General features: G+C 40.2%; 1 protein-coding gene across 3 annotated transcripts in view; it reads right to left on the reverse strand.

The window, feature by feature from the left end:
* Nucleotides 1-432: 432 nt before the first annotated feature.
* arap2 (ArfGAP with RhoGAP domain, ankyrin repeat and PH domain 2) overlaps nt 433-21,688 on the reverse strand; it is a 167,618-nt gene continuing 146,362 nt past the window's right edge. For all 3 annotated transcript variants that reach the window (XM_085266827.1, XM_085266829.1, XM_085266828.1), the window contains exons 25-33: nt 19,117-19,191; nt 18,537-18,654; nt 15,631-15,753; nt 13,564-13,697; nt 11,194-11,276; nt 7,624-7,659; nt 4,991-5,054; nt 2,918-3,040; nt 433-2,040 (exon numbers count right to left, since the gene is read on the reverse strand). In XM_085266827.1, coding sequence (XP_085122953.1) covers nt 1,615-2,040; nt 2,918-3,040; nt 4,991-5,054; nt 7,624-7,659; nt 11,194-11,276; nt 13,564-13,697; nt 15,631-15,753; nt 18,537-18,654; nt 19,117-19,191 — 1,182 coding nt within the window. In that variant the 3' untranslated portion in view covers nt 433-1,614. The remainder of the gene's footprint in view (nt 2,041-2,917; nt 3,041-4,990; nt 5,055-7,623; nt 7,660-11,193; nt 11,277-13,563; nt 13,698-15,630; nt 15,754-18,536; nt 18,655-19,116; nt 19,192-21,688) is intronic.

The following is a 21,688-nucleotide window of genomic DNA, read 5'->3' on the forward strand; positions in this document are numbered from 1 at the left end:
ACACATCAGAACACACTAAAGATGCTTTCAACCACTTCCTCCACAGATGGATCCATCTTTCTGATAATCAGTGATTAATACAAACCAACTTCAGTTCTATTATCTGCATGTTCAGTTCCATTAGTGCGCTTTTATTTATTTTGGTTAGCATTTGAATCACTTCTCATTTATATTTATTGTATTCTATTTGAATCACCTATATGTTATTGCTAAAAATTGATTCTGTTTTGAATGTGGTCATGAGATTATGATCTCTTGCATCATCATGCTGATATTTTCTGTTTTCAGGCCTTTTTTCTTCTTAAAATATCAGAAAAAAAGATAACCCATAGAAACAAGCTAGCAAAATGTTAGTCCAGGATCAGTCCAAGAACAAATTAACCACTTAATGTCTATGAAAACGCTAAACATGAATGTGCAACTTCACTAAATGTTTTAGCACATTTATTTATATTTTTATGCTGTACATTAATTTGACATTTGGTGGCGGCCCCCTGCAAAGTTTAAAAATGGCATGGCACATAATCTTAGGCTTCAAAAACACTGCCAGTGGGGCTACAGTTCGGTTACAGTTGTAACAGTTACAGTGGTACAAAAACTGCTAGAACCATAAAAGCAACTACAAATAAATAAAGGTACCTAACACTTTGGCCTGTGTGCCACAGCCAGCTAATATTGTATCGTACTTCTATTTAAAACCATTACCAACTTGTGCACACCAAATCAGCTTTTTGTGCACCAACATGTATGATTGTATTGGCAGTGCTGTACATATCCAGGAGTAATGTTGTCCTGTAAGGCCACGATTCCCTGGGGCCCCCTGGTGGACTGCCATGGTGCTGCAGGTGGGGAGCAATAATAACGAACATTTAGCTTTGACATTACATTTATATAAATATGTAACTGTAGTATTTATTTCTATAAAAGTGAATTACAACTGGTAAGAGGAGGTGGCTAATTTGTGATATTACTCATTACACACATTGTCCAAAAAACTTTGCATATGACTGCGTAGAATTAGCAGCCTTTGCTGTTTTGTTTTGGGTTTTTTTTAAATAAATTTATCCAAAAAATATATTACTTTCACTTGTATTTTGATTAGAGAAAGATTTATTATTGGTTGGCCCCATGGGATTTTCTATTTTTTAAGTGGCCCGCAGCACTATTGACTTTGGGAATGGCCGCTGTAAGGTAGCAGCAGGCTCCTGCCTGTAAAAGTAAAAGTATAGTTGCAAATTCTTTGGCAAGGCTTTAGCTGGAAAAAAAGACATTGCATAAGCATTTGGAAATGTTTCCAGAAACTTCTGAGTTTGATAGCGGAACATATTTACGTAACTTTCTCTAGCTTTCAAACAGTGGTATATAAATCTTAATTTGTAGTGCTTGGGTCAGCGCCATGGCCAGCTGAGGTTTGCGTGACCTTTGCAGTCTCCTGCACCTGTTTTGCACATACCCATGTGCATCACCATCTCCATATATATACAAGTTCAAAAGCTCAGGTCAAACTGTGATCATCGCTCATGAAAGCAACTTGTTCTCTTTTCATTAATACTGTGTAGTCTTTCAGAAATGATCATGATACTTTATGTAATTTCCCCCTCATGTCTCCTCCTGTCAGTCATTGTTCTTGTTAGTGCGACCAGTCTTGTTCAGGACAGAGTTGAGTTCATTCAGCAGATTTGGAGGGAGTATAGCTTCCCCACCCAGAGCAGGTCTTTTATTGACCGTCTTACAGCCGCTTTGAGGGAGAACAGGCAAAGGCATGGGTTGCATGTGTCTGGAAGAAGATGGTGACGGGAGCCGTAGAGGCAGGCAAACATCCACTGAAGTTCTTCTGCTTGGGATTGCTGGGGGTTTGAATGGTTCATTGGACTTTGGAGCACCTATGGTGTTGGACTTTGGAACAGCTATGGGGTTGGATTTTGGAGCACCCATGGTACTGGACTTTGGAGCACCTATGGTGTTGGACTTGAAGTGGGGACTAGGATCCTTGGCGGGCCTCCATTCTCCATCTCCAAGAGAAACCCTCCTTTCGGTTGTCTATAGGTAAACATGGCAGATATAGATGTAGTGAAATCACAGACTCTTCAATCTTATAATCACTCATAGCATGATGCATGATGACAAGAATAAAACTAAAGCTAAATAAAAAGCTAAAGCTAAATAAAACTAAAGTTTTTCACAGTCTATCAGATAGGCCCGTGTTGGTGTTGTTTCTGTATCATCATAATAATGTTGGTCCAGGATGAACATGACAACTGACCAATCATCTGATATCTTAGGGATGTGGTGTTATTAGGTGTATGGTGACTGGTCTGCAGGAATACTGATCCTGGACTAATATTTTTTCTCTGATGTAGGAGCAACACCAACACAAGGATATGAGATTGTGTGTTTTCTGCTCTGTGGCAGGTGGTGTGAGCTCCAGACTACCTGTGACCATGAACTAAGCAGTAAAAGAAAAATGGAAGCATGGTCTGATGGCAAACATAGCCATATTTTGAAACTCTTGAAAAACTAATAATAATACTAATATTAATATTGATCGATTACTTTCCAACCTAACCATGGCAGCAAATAAGAGCTATAAAGAAAAAACCATCAGTTCTCAGCCTCCTAGTAGATACACCTATGGTATAAATGTGAAAATCCAACGTAACTTCTTTTGTGAGTTATTACATTCACAAGATTTTCAGAAAACATGACCTCTGACCTTGGGATCAGGGTCAGAGGACCTTGAGGTCGATGTTACAGAGATTTGAAGTCATCTGAGTTTTTTAGTAGATGCACCTTTGGTATCAATTTGAAAATCCTACATTCCCTCATTCTTGTGTTCACAAAGCCGCGCTGCCAACCACAACAATACCCCCCATCAGCCTTTTATGGCTGAGGGGTAAAAAAACATTGAGTTCCTCACCTGTTTGCTAGAGTTGAGGTTCTGAGGCAGCACCTTGCTCCCTTCAGTTAGAGCTCCACCTCTGGTGGATTTGTGATCTGCCATTTCTTTTGAGTTGGTGGATGCATGAAGGTCAGAACCATACTGAAGGCACAAGGCAGACATCATGGAAACGGGTTATATATCATTTAAAACAACATTATTTTCATTTATTGTCTTTGTATGCTCTGTAAGGTCCAGCTCTGCATGTATGAGACCTGTGCAGTAAAATGGAGTAGATGAGGAATAACATGAATGAATAGACTAATGATGACTCCAAGACGCACTAAAAACTGGATGTCTGCCCTTGACTGTATGAGAATGAAGGAAGGAAAGAAAAGAGAAACAGAACTGTCAGCAACAATATTTGTTTTTGAAAGTATGAATAATTAATAAAAAGCATGATATTGCTCCTTAGTCTAAAATATCTACGTGCCGGTTCAGTTTTCAGTCAGATTGAGACAAGCATCCTTAATAATGAGGGGAAGTCAAAGAATGATGATACTCTGTTCCAGTACAGCTGTCTGGCTGCGCTCTGATCTCCAGCTAAACTTTCTCTTTAACAATGTCCCCTTTTAAATCACCGTGACCCCCCCCCCCCCTCCCCCAACGTGTAAAACCGTCTCTCTTAAACAAATCCTTATTTCATCAATGCCAGGACCTGTCCTTGGACCTTTACACCCTCCCCCAACTCTCGAACACCCGCCATCACCCATTCTACCTTGCTTCAGAATGAGGTCCTCCATCGCCAGTTGCTATGGAAACTGTTGGAGCACAATGCTCGCTAACAGGTAAGGTAAGGGAAATCAAGAACAAGTGCTTTCCGTCGACTTTCTCATCTGCACTTTCTCTCTGCCCTTCCCACAAGTCCCGCGTCCTTCCCTCAAGCCTCGGCGTTGGAAGCTGACAATCCTGATATTTAGCAGATTTGGGAAGAGAATTCTAATATTTTTAGCCGGCTCCGGTCTGCTATAGATTTAGTTGTTGCAGAGCAAAGAGCTTCTGCAAAGAGCGAGGAGGAGGGGGAAAGTCCACTGAAATAAACACCTTGAAACACTTAGAAACAACAGACAAAAATTGCCTTCCCCTTTAGATCAATCTCTCCCCGACAGTGTTGCCCTTTTTACTTTCTAACCCAAACTAAGGCACTAAAAGGCTTTTACAGTAAGCACCTGTGATAAACAACACTTTGCTGCAGACGGGTTCCCATAAAGGGAGACAGCCAGAGTGCTAATACAGATGAAATGTGCTGAGCATACAATACAGAGCTGGCAAATCTTCCTTCGATCTTTCAGTTAAGGACGAGTGTGAAGTTCAACTTTGGTCTTTTACTTGAAAATGAGCAAAAAATAGACACCAGTGTTGAGTCTAATGAGAAAATAAGACGCCGTTTCTCTTGGAGGGGGGCAGAAATGACTGCGAGAGTGAAAATTAATACAGGATTATGACACGTGCGTAGCTGTTCTCCCCTTGGTTTGCTTTGCCCTGCATTATTTATGTCATATGTGCTGTGTCAGCGACTGACAGCGACAACACTTAGCTCTATCTGCAGGCTAAGTACCACAATGTGATTGTTACAGTCGCCTTGACCTTATTCTCACAGCTTTTCCACATAAAGTGATTTATGTTATTGCTGAGTGACCTCGAAAACTTTACAGTTCTCTCCCCTGTTTATGTATTTTTGTCTGCCTCACCGTACAATGGAAAAGGATGATTGGGAGAAAAACATATGATTTATCATATCTCCTTGTTCTGAGATATGGATTGTAAAAAAAAAGATGATTTATTCTGTCTGTATTTGAGGGTATTTTTCATCCAAATATGGAAGAGAAAAGGAGGAGGATATGTCCACAGCGTGCATGTCACATTCACTGATATTTTTGGCTCACGACACTGCAATAAAAGGCTTAGAGAGGGATGCACATAGTTCTCCTGCAGTCCTGCAGCTACGCCGCACACTTCAGCGTCTACTCATTAAATTGCCTTATCGAGCGTCTGCATGAGAGAATTCCTCGCTCCTGTTTTAACTTCCTCTCTAGTTGCGCGTCATCTTACCTTCATCCTGATGATGTCTGTCACCCAGTTGACCTGCGTCTCCCTCTTGTCGCAGCAGAAATGCCTGAGGAGGAGAAAGCTTGGTCACATCAGTCGCTGATTTCCACCTCATTATTTTCACACCCATTTTAATCAGGTAGCTGGACTTGGTGAGTCACAGCAGTGGACACAGTTTCTTCTGAGGGGATCACCGAATAAAAAAATAAATAAAAGACTGCGCCATAGCTGCACCTTTGAGTCTGTAAATCTGCATTAATAAAGTCTATATAAGCAGCAACGATTAGTTTTGTGAGACATAATCTTGGATGAAGGTTTAAAGTAATACCTGGCATGCACTGTACTCCAGGTTTGCTATTATTAAAAGAGAAATAAAACATACAGTACTGTGAAAAACTGGTTTCTCAGTTTTTGCATATTTGTCACACTTACATGTTTCAGATCATCAATCAAAACTTAACATTGGACAAACATAACCAGAGTAAACACAAACATGTTTAAAAGGTTAAAAGTTATCCAACCCTACCCGGCCCTTTGTGTGAAAACATAATTGCCCCCTAAGCCTAATAACTGGTTGTGCAAGAACTGCAATCAAGTGTTTGTGATAACTGACACTGAGTCTTTTACATCACTGTGGAGGAATTCTGGCCCACTCATCATTACAGAATTGCTTTGAGTCACATTGGTGGATTTTCAACCATGAACGGCCTGTTTTAGGTCAGGCCAAAGCATCTCAATCTGATTTGAGTCCAGACTTTGAGGTTTGGAGCGGTCTAGTCAATGTTTCTTTGACCCATTCAGAGTCGTCCTGAAGCAGCAAAGCAGCCCCAGACCGTGTCACACTACCACCACAATGTTTGACTGCTGTATGATGAGTTTTTTTCTAAAATGCTGTGTTAGTTTTATTCCACATGTAACAGGACTTAGCCCCTCCAAAAAGTTCACCTTTTGTCTCATCAGTCCACAGAATATTTTACCAAAAGTCTCTGAGATCATCAAGAGGGTTTTTTGGTAAATGTGAAACAAGCCTTTGAGTTCTTTTTGATCACCAATGATTTTCTCCTTGTTCTCTCCCATGGATGCCATTTTTGCCCAATCGCTTTTCTTATTGATGAATCATGAACTCTGACCTCAGCAGGTCTGACAATAGTCAGCCGTGGGTGTGGCTACTGAAACCGACCTCAGCTTTCCAAAAATTGTCGTAATCCCAATAAATTAACGATTTAACAAGCTCCATTGGTATTATGGGGCCTTACCCCCCTGCCCCTAAAAACTGAACTCTTTATTTAAAAACTGAATTTAGTACTTACTCTGGTTACCTTTTGCGAATGTTTAATGATATGAAACAAATAAGGGTGACAAATATGCAAAAAACAAAGACAATCAGGAATGGAGAAAATACTTTTTCACAGCACTGTAACAAAGTCATGTGGCCACACATATATAGGATGTTACTCTTGGCATTCAACTGCTGCATTCACGCTGATAAAACTACAGCAGAAAGTTTTGTGAGGGCGTAATTAACATGAAGGTTAAAGCAGAAGTGTGTGTTTCACCACATCCACAGATAAAATTAACATCAAATAAAATTCACTGAATTAATGTGCAATCACTGTAATTTTGTATCTTCTGCAGGACTGTAATATAATATTTGAATTATTTTGACTATAGCTTGGCTGAATACTCGATTATGTGAAAATCCATATTCCCCATATAATGAAGGCTTTAAATTCAACATATAATCAGCACTGGGTAATAATCACTCGTACCTAAACCTTAACTTATAGCTCGTGGATGGAAGTGCACCAACAAAAACTCTGAAACTGGGGATTTCTGAAGCACACACCCATATCAGGTTACTAACAACTCACTTTTAATCATTACTTCATGTTCATATTTTCGATTCTAGGACATCAAACGTGCACTTTTTTTGTCTAAATGTGATGGACCTTTGTCGAATGTTTCAAAGAACCGCTCGTTTCCTTCTTTACTTGCTAAAAGACCTACTGGCATGTAAGCTAGTCAAAGTTAGTCAAATAAAAATGTGAAAAATTATGTTTCTTGTAGCAATAACGAATTAATTTTCTTACGTTCTTCCACTACTGAAAGCAGTACCAATAACACTGGAGTGTATCGATGCCCCAGTTAAGACCTGAAGCCTGTTTAACACCAGGTTTTCGGTAAACATCCCTAGCCCCATGTCTACTGATTCTACATGTTAATACCTGCTTACAGAGATGAGTTTGACAGACAGCTATGAAAAGATGAACTAGAAGCTAGCACGTTGACTTAATGTTACTGGTAGTTGCTAACAGTTAGAGGACATTACTCGTTTCATGTCTCTTTTTTGTGATCAGGATAATTATGCTTCATTTCCTCACCGAGGTTTTAAACGCTGACATGCTTTGACATTAAGGGAATGAAGAACACTTGCTTAAATCTTTCAGGAGCTTATAGGGTCACCTGACTTTGCTGGCATCACATCACAGGTATTAAAAAAAATGTAAAAAATCTGATGAAATTAATAAATAAAGTGTGATTCTAACTATTAGATTCTTTCTGTTTTGGAGAGAGTTTAAAGCAGAAAAGGGTCAAACGTACAACGACGACTCATAGAACGTCAATGTGTTACTCACAATTGTTGCTTATCAGTGCAGATGGTGAAGCCCCAGCTGTGAAAAGAGGGAAGAGACAGTTCAGACTTGGAAATTTGGATTCTGCAAATCTAAATTTGCAATTTCCTGCATACTGGTATAATTCAAAAACAGGGTTCACAAGTTTCTCTAAAAGAAACGGTGAACGTTCAAAAATCCCACTTCACATAAATAACTTTAAACAACTTGAGAAAGTACTGTAAAGATAGTAGAAGGTCAAAACCTTTTCACGAACATCCAAAGAGGAAAGAGAGTTCCCAGCAAACACTGGGTGCCAAACAGTGGAATTAATTAAGCTAATTAGTGCAGTTTCAGCCCACATGTTTATGCATGAGCAGACATCAATATGCTCTGGGCCAAACTGTACAATACACAGAGCACACGCTGTTCACCTATAAGCCTTAAAGTATATTTTGTTAGGAGGGCTGCAAAAGACAGAACTTCTGACATGCTGGAGCGGTGAGCGAATCTGCTGGGGGTAAAAACAGATGATCGCATGAACACGGTTTACTGCGCCAAGCTGCGGTATTAGCTAAAAGGAACAACCCTCTTCCCACACTCCACCATTTCCATGCACTCAAAAGCCTATCGATACATGGACACGTGTGCGCTTCGGTGTAAATTAACCTGGGGGTAACATAAGGTGAAAAGACCACCTTCCTAGAGAATGTGCTTTCCTCAAAAACCTTTGCAGCAGCAGCTGAAAAGAAGCAGAAAAGTAGGGAGAAGAACAAAGCGAAGAGGGGTTGGAGAGAGCCAGCAGCCTGGAGCACCACTCCTGTGAGTGAGGGCAGCAGATCCAGCCCAGCAGTAGGCCGCTCACAAATAGACCTCAACCTAATGAGGTACTGGAGCGCTGCCTCTTCCTAACCCTCTCACTACGACTCTCTCCATTCTCCTCAGCACTCTGTCTTTATTTATTTATTCGCTGTATGACTTCTCCCACAGCCCACTCAACAGTATATGATACCAGCCTGCATCTTTCTGCATCTCTCCCTCTTTTCCCTCATCTCTCCGTCTCCCACTCCTGCTCTCTTATCCGGGTTTCCTCGCCCTGAAGGACTTCGTAATGCAGACAATCGTTGTCTGGGGTCATTTCTCACTTTTTTTTTGTTCGACTCGACAGTCCGACACGGGGAAAATTATGAGGAATTATAATCGCGCGATGTGAAATATAGAATAAATGTCCTCTTTGTTTGACCAACAAGAAATGCTGGCATGTGTCATCAATTCCAATAACAGAGGATCATTAAAATAAAACAGTGGCGGCAATGTTTTTCTACTTGCGGGAACAGAGTTTAATAATTTGTATTTGTTAAAACGCAATTACATTTAATCAATTTCATTACAGTGAAAAATAAGATGGGGTCAGGAGGGTCTTGGGCATGGATGTCAAACATAAGGCCTGAGGGCCAGAAATGGCCTGGGAACGACTCTAATCCGGCCCCACTGGATGCATTTGGAAAATGTAAAGCTAGGCATAAATGTTTTTACTTTTAGTTAGAAGTGTTGCAGCTTTTCATACTAACAAAGACCTCTCGTAATAGATAAACAATTAAATAACAGAAACATTCCCGTCTTTTCACTATTGACTATAAAAATGTCTGTTTTATTTGTTTTTCACAATGGGTCCACAGAAATAAGGACATTTTCTACGAATTAACAGAAGCTTTCTGTTTTATAATAACAGGACCATCTGGGCATTGAGCTGCCAGGATTTAGTCCTGTAATTTTACACATTTACTTCTTACAATTTAAGACTGAAAGCTTTCAGATTACAGCAGCATTTCTTTATCATGTGGAAAAACTGTGAAGTACTGTTGAAATTGTCCTTGTTCACATATTAAAATATGTCAGGGACTAATGTGTAGTTAAACTTCTTTACACTGACAGAAAGGTGAGTTTCACTGGCCCCATTTAAGATTAAAGTGAGGTGTATGTGACCCACGATGTAAAATCAGTTTGACATCCCTGGTTTTAGGGGAGGGGTGGGTGGCAAAACTTTGAGGGTCGAGGAAGGGAAAGAGGAAATACAGCGTCACTTCCAGGAGGACTGATTTGGTAAGAATGTACGCATGTGTGGACGGAGGAAGAGGACTCAAATGCAGACACTTGGAATTAAACTATAATTTTAAAAAACGTGAGACGTTTATTTGTGGCTTGGAAATACTACAAAATGGCACAAAAATGCAGATGCACACTGACGGGAGACTAACTAGAACTGGGAAAAACTAAATGCTAAACACAAAAGACAAAGAACAAAACCTTGAACATGATTAAAAATCTGAACATGGAAAAACCTGCAAACATAGAGGCATCGAAAAATGACAAGAACTCAACAAATGACTTGACAAGGACTAAATGAAAACGCACAGACTAAATGCGCATAGGAGTTGATCAGGGGAAGTGGAAATACATGGGGAAACAGCTGATTAGAGTCAACATAATACCCAATGAACATGTGACACCAGACCTCTTCAAAATAAAACAGGAAACATAATGAGACGCAGAAACACATGAAGGGCGAGGGAGACTTAAACACAGGGGTGAAGACACAAGGGGATTCGAATAAACAAACTTTAACAGGGCAACATGGGCAAAATAGAAATGAACTTAGAGAAGCTAATGAACTTTAACATAAACCATAAACATAAAAATATATTAAAACTCAAAACGCTGGATCGAATGATCGTGATTGTGACGATGCAGCATCCGTTTTTGGTAAAGATGACTCACCCGCATGCAAATATGCCAGAAAAATGTCCACGGGGGGTTCGGAAAAATCACAAAATCTGCTTTGTATTTGTTGCCTGACCCCGGTGACACAGGCAGTTGTGTCTGCGATTCAGCAGAGAATTTGTGCCACTGTTGTTTTACCGGTGGAAGAGAGAAAGCGACCTGTGTTTTTTCGGTAAAATCTCTGAGGCAATGAAGGCCCTTCGGTGGCGGAACAATTACACAATGGTGCAAATTAATAAATGCACATTAGCGGCACAACACAGGACTTCACCACAGGCTGGAAGGCAGAACATCCATTTTCCTGGAATTATACAGGCTGCAGAAGATGCTTTACTCTATGTTATAACTAAAACCTATTCCGCTATTCCAAATTAGTTTTGTCCATTTGCAGCTGTAATTTTATCAGCAGAGATGCGGATGCATTTCACTTAAACAGTCAAAGAACCAAAACATAAAAAAATAAAATCTCCCACGGTGTACTATTTACATTTTTGCTTCTAGACATTTTGTCCTGTGGTTTTAAGAAAGTGGATTTGTGTTTTCTCCCCAGTTTATTGCTCGCTTTAAACAACCTAGCATCAGGTATTAAAAGCAGTGCTTTCACATTAATTCCACTGCAGCTGTACTCGCTAATCAACAGTGAAGATGAAAACTAACAGCATGCACCAAATCAAGACGTGTATACAAGACTGCGAATTGGGATGTTTACATTATTCCAGCACAGGAGGAAAAAAAAAAAGGGTAAATCCTTCTCTCAATCGTATAATTTTAAGGAGGATGTTTTATTATACAGGATGTGTGAGTGCTGCTTACTTGGTTGGAGGTTTGAGCCTCTTCTTCAGGCCCAGGTAACACTTCACATCCTTCAGTGGGATTGTTTTCTCGGCTTTAGCGCTCTGCAAAACCAAACCAAACACACTTTGAGCAGGTAAGGTGGCACAGCAAAGACTGCATTCAGCAACAAACACAGAGACACTCATGGCCATTTTTATAGGTACACCTGTTCAGCTACTTGTCAATGCAAATATCTAATGAGCCAATCATGTGGCAGCCACTCAATTTATTTAAGCATGTAGATGAAACTGAGCAACAGAATGAAGAATAAAGGTAGTTTAAGTGATTTTGAATGGTACCACACATGCTGGTCAGAGTATTTCAGACACTGCTGATCTGCTGGGGATTTCCCCCCCCAACCATCTCTAGGGTTTACAGAGAATGGTCTGGAAATGAGAAAATACTAATATAACACGAGCGGCAGTTCTCGGGAAAAAAACGACGTCTTGATGTCAGAGGAGAATGACCAGACAGCTTTGAACTGATAGGAAGGAAACAGTAGCTCAAATAGCCTCTCTTTATGGACATGAGCATCTCTGAATAGACAACACATTGAACCTTGAGGCACATGAAGACCCAACCAGTGACAGTTAACATTAAACAATAAAATGTGGAAAATGTTGCCTGGTCTGATAAGTGTCGATGTTACAGTCACATGGTAGGGTCAAACATCCTCCACAGTCACCAGATCTTAATCCAACACAGCACCTTTGGGATGTGGTGGAACAGGACATTCACATCATGAATGTTAAATATGCACCAAATGTGTGATGATGCCATGTCAACATGGGGCAAAATCTCTGACTTAAGGCAGTCCTGAAGGTAAGAAGGAGTCCAGGTCGGTACCAGCGAGACGTGCCTAATAAAGTGGCCAATGGGTGAACACTCTGTTCCTGAGTGATGGTGTTGAATAATGGTCAGGAAAGTGTTACTGCAGAACATAGACAATGGCACAGCAGAGCTCACCTTTGACATTTTGGATATAAAACCCTCCTTTTCTAATATTAGCAGGAACCTTTGTCATAATTCGTGTATAAATATTTGAGTTCCGGGCCAAACCGTGTTTTGTGAGGTCACTGTGACCTCGAACTATCAAATCAGTTCACTTGAGTCTAAGAGAAAGCTTGCACCATACATGATTAAATTCCCTCCAGGTCCTTCCAGGATGAAGCGCTCAAAAGGATGAGATGGACGTGAGGCCAGAATGTGAGGTCGCATGTACCTTGACCTTTGAAAACCGTAATCTAATCAGTTTTTCCTCAAGCCAAAGTGAATGCTTATGTCCAATTTTAAGAATCCCCTCTAGGCATTCGACATATGTCGGATTCAAGACGATGGGCGGATGGTCAGATGGACTGACGGATGGACCAAAACATGATGCCCCCGACTGCCAGCTGTCACCAGAATGGAGGCGTACAAAGGAAAAACTGCATATTGTTTGGAATAATTATCTAAATTCAAGGGGGAGAAATAATTAAATTTACTGAAATAATTAAAACTACAATAAAATGCCAACAAGTGCCATTCCACAGAATCGCAACACAAATCATTACCGGCAAAAACCTCTTCTTCCAACTGACAAAGAACAAAGTGAAAGAGAACAAAGCGAGCGAAATCAAAGTTGTAGCTTTGCCTCTGACACCTACACATCACAACCCACCACACATTCAGTGTTTCATCCAGCATAATCTGCACTAAGTACAGACCTGGCAGTAATTGCAGAGGCCAAGGAATATCAATTAAGTTCCAGTAACACTTCTAATTTCCCCTGCATTTATGCAGTAATTAGCCACTCTGGTGCGACCTTAAAATAATTAAATAAATAAATGAAGCTTTCAGTGAAAGTACACCTCCCCGTACACACAGCACCAACCTTATCCATTTCCCCCCTCCCACCTACCCCTCACCACCCAAGCCTACTGCCAGAACTACTGCACCCCCATCAATTATTAACACTTCTTCACACTCCTTTACGAATCCTATGTTTCTGCAGAAATGTGCTGAGAGGAAAAGCCCTCTAGGGAGCTCGGTCCTGCTGGTCGTCTCTCAAGCACGCGTCGCATTCTTTCCCTTTTAAAAAAAATTTTCCTTCTTAATTTGAAAATTTGGAACCTTGAGACAAACACGTTGCCGGGGAGACGAAGCGCAGACCGGCTGGATTTTTGGTCTGTTTCGGTCGTAGTCGTATCGGCTCCATTCAAACACATCTCGGCTTTCTTGAGCAGCTCCATAACCTTTTAAATTACCCCGGGATTAATGGCACACTCTGTTCGCCGGAGACACTGTGTTTCCATGGCGGCGAGTGTTTGCTGTAAATGTGACAGCAGATTAAGGCGAAAGTGTACTTACTTTGATATCCCTGTAGAGCAGCAGCTTCTCTGAATGAAGCACAACATACTTGTCCTGAAATTTGTGCCCTGACAGCAGTTTGGAGCATCCGTCACTGAACTTCAGATAGTCGCCTTTCAGAAAATGCTTCTGATCTGTTGTGAAACAGGGAAACGCTGTATTGGAAAACAGAGAATTCAAGGGGTTCTGGGTTCGCTCACAAATCTGTTGACCTGTACTTATTTTTAATGAATGCTTTTAATTCAGTAAAATATATGCAGGGTTGGTTGGATACTACCACCACACAAGCTGCACATTTTGTCCAAACTAAACTAAAACTGTACTCACTGAAGGGCATCTACCTGTTACTGTGTCTGCCTGCTCCAACTACATATCCATTCACTTTAGCTAACAAACTGTAACATGTTTGCATCTATAACCACGCACAAGTTTGAATTTTGGGGGATACAGTCAAATATATACATGACTTTTATCCATCACTATTTAATTACTTAGCTAACCACCTGTAGTTATTGTCCACTGTAATTTCATATACCTATATCCTTTTATGTAATACTTACAGCTCTAACGCCATCAACTGTAATTAAATACATTGTACTTGTTTTTAAATGTTAACTCATTTATTTAGTGCAATGGTTTATTTATTTTATTGCTTTATTTTTAGCTGCCATTTTTACTCTGTTTAATTTTCATCAAACTATTTCCTAGAACTGAAAGTACCTGGCCTATCAACTGCTTTAGCTTGATGTTTAGACCACTTATTAATTGTGGCTAATAGCAACAACACGGTTAGCATTAACTTCAAGCTATACTTACTTACACTCTGAATTGATTTAAATACAGCTTTAAATAATTTCCTTACATCACCCCTCCACCACCGTGCTTCACAGCTGGTATGAGGTGTTTGTGCTGATATGCAGTGTTTGGTTTCCTTCAAGTATTGTGCTGTGTATTATGGTCAAACATCTCCACTTTGTCCAAAGAACAGAAGTTTTGTGGTTTGTTTCGATGCAACTTTATACACCTAAACTATGCTGCCATGTTCTTTTATGAGAAAAGGGGCATCCTCTACCGAACCTGAAAACAGGCCATGCTCGTTGAGACTTTTTCTAAATGTTCTTTCATGAACTTTAACATTTAACAAGCTAATTGACTCCTGTAGAGTCTGACATTTAGCCCTTGAATGTTTCCACTTGTAAATAATCTAATAATCTCTCACTCTAGAATGATGGACTTCAAATTGGTTGGAAATGTCTTTATAACCCTTCCCAGAATGATGGGCAGCAACAATTGCTTCATTAAGATCGTTTCTGCTTAGCATTTTGTTAACACGCATCTGTTTGCTTCAGACCAGCAAACTTCAAGACTTCTGTTTTACCTTTCAATGCTCACACTTGCCGATGATGAGATGGTCAAGTGCACTTGATTAGCAGCACATGGCTGATACTTAACTATAACTAAAATACTTTCTATGAAAGCAGTAAGACTTAGTTTTCTGGCTTTTTAAATAAATAAAGACACTTTTTGAGTTGTTCTTCATCAAAGAGTGTATGCACCCAATCTCAAAGCCTTCATTCATGTCCTGATATGCTAATCCAGGGGTAGGTAACTCCAGGCCTCCAGTGCCGGTGTCCTGCAAGTTTTAGATGCGTCCTTGATCCAACACAGTGATTCAAATTGCTAAATTACTAAAGGACACCTGTCTGACTGCTGAAGTTCTCCAGAGGCCTGGAACTAATCATTTGATTCAGGTGTGTTGACCCAGGGTGAGATCTAAAACCTGCAGGACACCGGCACTTCAGGCCTGGAGTTGCCTACCCCTGTGTTAATCATACAATTTCATTACTTTTATGAACAAATACTATGAACAAAAGTGTTGTACTTGTACTACCCTGGAGTAAAAGCACAAAAAAGCACAACATGGCTGGGTATTATGAGTTTAAACAGTCATCAATAAATGAACAAATGAGCTGTTGAGGAATAATGATGATCTGAGAAATAGTAATGCTGGATAACAAGATATGGAACAGCTGCTTCTTCTTTTGTAACATCTACAGCATACTCTACCTTCCCCAAGAAGTTTGAAACCTACAAACTTCTTTATAACAAGAAAAGCAGAGCTGGGGTAGTCCAAGGAGCTCCACTCCAACACCTGCTCAAGAATCTTCTCACTGTGGTGCAACGGTCGCTCTGTTAAAAAAAAATACATGAATTAATTAATAATAATTTAGCTCAGAAACAGAGAAATGATTAAAGATAAAGTATAGCAAAGATGGCAGAGATCTGAAGACAAAGTGGTCGCAAAAGTCTTTTGTGTTCTCTGATCTCACACGAATTATAAACACACAAAACAAAACCACATCATAAAATCCATGACAAACTCCAGTTAGCTAAATAACAAAATTATGTTGTTTCCCCCCCAGTTTCATCACAGAACAGATTAAATTATCTACAGCATATCAGGGCCTGATTATAAAAACACACTCATGTGCAAAATAGACCTATTATCTCTTCTTAATTGGCGAACAGGGTACATGCTATCAGCCAAAAAAAAGGAAGATAATTTGTGTACCACCACCCCTGCTCCGATGCTTCCATCTCTACACTCCCCTGTTTTTCATAACCAAAGAAGGTTTTAAAATAAATAAATAAATAAAAAAAGGGAGGAAGGGAAAAAAAGAGCCACAATGGCATAACCTATTCATAACAGTGGGCTTATCTTCTCCCTGGAATCTCTGCAGGCCCAGGCCATGGAATTAGTTCCTCATTTCCCCACAAATATTAGCTCCCCTTTTCTGCTTATTGTCCTCGATAACAGTGTTTATCGGTAGCTATATTCCAAAATGGCTAATTAACGCACTTCCCCTCCCTCCTTTGTGCTTTTACGAGCAAAACCTGTCACGCTACCGCCTTCGAAATCGCTTAACTATTTACTGTTCCACAGACATATTGTTTTGGCATAGAAAATATGCTGAACCTTCAGCAAATATATTCAGTATTCAACACACCTTCATTTTTAGAAGAGGACGGCTCGTCCTCTGTAACTTTGTGAAGAGCAAAACAAACACAAGAGTGAGGTGTAAACTTTCAGTGAACTGCTCCGTGACGTGCACGGGGGAGCGCAAGCTAAGCAACTTCGCGACAAAGCTCAACTTCGTCTGTAGGCCCCCGCCCCGTTCTTGACGTATACCGCGTTATGATCAAATGCAGCACGTGTAGTGCGTGAGGCGGCCTCCGTGCATATTAATGCAGGATGAGGTGGGTCATCTTTCTAGGTTGATCATGCAGGAAAGATGAAGGCAATTTATGACGTATGACGGTAAGGATGATTCATTTATGTGCATATCAAACTGACGATGCTTGGCTAATTTCCCTGCGTGCTGCCGCGTTCACAGGCGCTGGTTCATTAGAGATAGCATAATCTCTCACCAGGTCCTCGGATAAGAGGAAGTGTGATCTTTGTATGTGCCCCTAAATGGAAATGGCCACTTGAAAGGTGATGCAATGTTAATTGGACCGACGGAGAACGTGACGGCAGAAAAGTTTAGAGGGAAACTTTCATTTCATTTATAACGTAAGTTCACATTTTACTCGAAAAATTTGGAGGTCACACAGAAAAAGTGTCCTTTAGTTGTAATGCAGCAGGTGTATAAAAGTTTTAGCAGTCTGGAGTCAAAGCCAAATGATAGCACTGAGGAATGAAAGCAGAAGCTGGGTTAAAAGAAAAAGATGGGAAATTGCATATGATAATAACATCCATAGCATGTGTAAATTACCTCGTGACATTAACCGATGTTAATGTCAAAGGCAAAAGTCTTCACAAAGATCAGTGCGCATAAAAACTGCTGTCGTTCTGAATGTAGCATTTCAGTTCAAGAATAAATGACCTTTTCATCCCAACAAAAAGTACTTATTGCTAAAGAGGTGCTTCTTCGGTATTAGGCTATTTCCTTCAGATGGATTTTAAGAAGTTGCAATTAGTGAAGTGTTGTTGCACAAGTTTGGATAATCTGAGGGAAAGAGCTATATGTTATATTTAAAAGCGGATTAAAGTAACAGACAAGTTACAGTGGAGTGAGGTTCAATAGTTAGAGACATATTATACTCATTTCCAGCTGAATGCTTTTATTCTTGCGCTCTGCTGGGCCTTGATACAGCCCCCTTAGATCGTCTACAATTTAAATCAAGCCAAACAAGAAACCGACATAAAATCTGATGATTGGCTAATTTCCCAGTGTGCACGGGTGTGTAAGTAGGTAGTGACTTCTCAAGCTATTACTCATGCCCACGCCATGTCTGCATACTGTGCTACATGTGCCGCACATAGTGGCAAACTATGTGACTGCACCATTTACAAATCACAGCAAACCTCAGTATATATGCTGATGGCAAATATATACTGGCAAACCAACCAAGACTAAAAAATAAAATAAAAACTAAAAGTGACTTGTAAATAAGGCAACAAATAAAAATACCTTCAAGTAAGTCGAGGACAAAAAAGCTTGCTTTCTATGCTTACTTCACAGGAAAAATAAACTTATGACTCATGACTTCGACACATTAAAGTGAAAAATAACAAAAAAGGACAATCTCCTAGGAAAGGCTGTTGGTTTGAAATGTTTCACATTCAACCAATTACAAGTAGCTGCTACAATCAATCGACATTGCGCAGGTAGGAGGCAACCAGCCTCAAAACAGTCTCCAAATAAGAGCAACTTGTCTGGGATGTGTCTCTGTACAACAGGGAAACAGGAAATTGCCAACTTGAACCCCTTCAGTCCCAAACTAACAGTAGACTTATTCTGTCTTATTATATGGAGTTTTTCCTTCCTACTGTCGCCAAGTGCTTGCATATCATCACATTGAAATGCCTAAGATAAAGTCCATTGGTATATTCAAACTCCTGTGAGTTTTTTGTGAAAATACTCAAACATTTCTAAGAAGGAAGTTTAGTGGTTAGTAACCTGACATACCTAGCTCTCCATTTTCAATGACTTCAAAGGTGGTCCAAAAGTCGTCGGCGTTAACGGCGACGTTCCTCATATTCAGCGCCGTTTCTGCAAGCTCAGTGGGCCGCATGCTGGGGGAGACCTACCATAAATGCATAAAGGGAAACGATCACACAAAGTAAGCAAACTGTGGATATAAAAGGTTAGATCAGGGGTGGGCAATTCCAGGCCTCGAGGGCCGGTGTCCTGCAGGTTTTAGATCTCACCTTGGGTCAACACACCTGAATCACATGATAGTTCGTTACCAGGCCTCTGGAGAACTTCAGGACATGTTGAGGAGCTAATTTAGCCATTTGAATCAGCTGTGTTGGTTCAAAAAACCTAAAACCTGCAGGGACACCGGCCCTCGAGGCCTGGAGTTGCCCACCCCTGGGTTAGATTATAAGCTCTGTGGATCAGTCTCGATGCCTTCAACCATCTTTGTCTTGAAAGAGCCTTTCACTGCTTAACATGCACAACTATCCGACTCAGTTATGTACACAGCGCACAGTTTACATACTTGACAAATTCACACCAGGAGCAGTACGGATATACACACTCTCACCTTGATTAAGCAGCATTTCTCTGGCTCTCTCTTCTCCAGGTATACCTCAAAGATCAAGTCCCCAGCCGGAGCAAACTGAGGAGGGAAAAACAGAGGCAAAAAGAGTCACATCAGCTGAATCCCAACATCGATGAAGCACGATTAATTGGAATCATTTTCTTCTAAATTTCTGCTCCTGTGTGCCACGAATGTAAATGGAGAGAAAGGCGAGAAATGGTTGGAGGATTTTTGAAAAAGCAAAGGTCGTTTTCAGAGCCGGAGACAAACAGAATCCCGGTAGCGCTAATGGAATGCAAAACCCGGCTAAATAAAGAGAACATGTGTGAGACAGGCGCGCTCGGAAAGGTGGGAGAGAAAGACGAATGTTTCACCTACACCGCAACCGAAATGCTTTCCTCAGGTGTTAACTTTAAGTGTGCTGTCAGTTTAAAAATATTTTGAAGAAGCACCTAAAGATATTTTCATGTGTTATTATGGCAATGGAGAAAAAAAACAACACAAGTGTGAGAATGAACCCAGCAGAGAGAGAGATGGGTTTTCAGCCACTGACTTTTTTTTTGTATCCTTTGAGTCTTGTGCGAGTGAAATACCACCACACAAAAGAAAAGGAAATATGTTTATTCGGGGTAAAAGCCTTTACAAAATGCTGCTGTATGGGAAGTGAAACCTGACATTTTTAAATCAGAATGCTATGTGTTTATTCACCTTTCTTTGTATACATTTATTTGAAAATGTAGGTGGTTTTAAAGGCAGATATTTACTCTGCTGGTATTCATATACAGCATATACAGTGATATCTATTCCCATGGCATACATCTGAACGCTGAACAAAATAGCTCTCGGTTGTCGTCATCGTTTCCAATCTTGACACAGCTCAGATTACACTAATCTCCAGCTATTCTGTTCTTGGGTCCTACTTGATTAGTTTCGAATGATTCACAGTTCAAAAATATTTATCATATACTGGACCTCAGTGCAACCCCTCAGTTCATAAACAGCATTTACCCTTTGAGGCTACCCTCCATTTATACCAAGCCTCTTGTGTTTGGCTGTGCTTTACAAACAGAGTTTTAAGAAGCAGGTTTGTCGGGCTTCAGTCAGCTAAGAACAAGAAAATGAGGATATAGTTAACACAAGCTCGTCAAAACTAGATGATTGAAGTTTGTAAAATGTTACCTAGTCTGATGAGCAGTGTTGGTCAAGTTACTCGAAAAAAGTAATCAGTAACTAATTACTGATTACTTCCCCCAAAAAGTAATCCCGTTACTTTACTGATTACTTATTTTCAAAAGTAATTAATTACTTAGTTACTTTTTAAAAACACGATTTACAACCTGAATAGGTGATAAAGCGATAGATCTTTCAGCCCAATTCTACTTTTTCTGTATAATCCATCATACAAAATGTAATCAAATGGAAAAGTCTCTTTTTAAAACTTGTTTCATTAGTTTTAACTTTATGCATCAAGCAAAAATTAAATTATATGCCTTGAAGAAATTTGTTTAACATTTAAACCTATTTTCTGCATATTCCCGCATATAAAATAAAATTATTTTTTGTGTTTACACTCACTCTTTCACATAGATGCAAGTAAAACACAGCAAAAAATCTTCTTGATGCATTCTCAATCATCTAGGAAAGTAAATCTCCAAAAGTTAATTCTGTTCATCTGGACGTAGCGTTTTGTGGGAGAAACATTTCATGAGAATTTGCATATTTATGATTAAGCAACTGACCTCCCAGCCCAGTGTTCCTTCAGTGGGCTGGTTTCAGTCATTATGCAAATGTCCTGTTTATAAGATTTGGAAAAACCTGCAGTCAGCTGAGACTGAAGAAGTCACTTGGATGAGTGACGAAACGTTTCTCCCACAAAACTCTACGTCCAGATGAACAGAATCAACTTTTGGAGACAGCAAAAAATAAATAAAATCAAAGATTCAATGGCACTAAGTTCAGTCGCTCTTAAATCTATTTTCCCGTTTGGCAGGAGTAGAGCAGGCAGAGATTTGCCCGGTGCCATAGCGGTCATGTCGGTGGGAGGATCCGGGGGTTTCTCTGTGAATTTCACATTCCTGTCGCGGCTTGCTAGGTGCTTGCTCAGATTTGAAGGTAAATTTTTCCCTGTAGAAAGACGTTTTCTTCCCACGCAGACTGTACAGCGGACACTATAACGTTTTTGTCAACTAAAACTTAAAGAAATGTCAGTACATCCACGCTTTAAACGCTGCATGGCCGTACTCTCTCCAACACTCCACATTATCCATTTTCGATCTACACACAACTGTTGTTGCCACGGACGTCGCACATGCTTACGTCGTTGTCATGAGGCACTCTCACAAACAAAATCATGATGGTTTAGTAACGCAGTAACGCAGGGTGCTTACGGGAAAGTAACAGGAATCTAATTACAATAGTAATCCCTTACATCAGCGGTCCCCAACCACCACGGACCGGTTTATGCCCGACAATATTTTCATGGACTGGACTTTAAGGTGTCGCGGATAAATAAAACAAAATAAAACTAGTACCGGTACTGAAAAAAAGAAGATTTATTCATAACACGTGTGAAAAG

This window comes from Mchenga conophoros, linkage group LG3, assembly GCF_057382185.1.
Source record: "Mchenga conophoros isolate Kocher_MC1m ecotype Shallow Benthic linkage group LG3, M_conophoros_male_GT1.1, whole genome shotgun sequence".
Taxonomy (NCBI): domain Eukaryota; kingdom Metazoa; phylum Chordata; class Actinopteri; order Cichliformes; family Cichlidae; genus Mchenga; species Mchenga conophoros.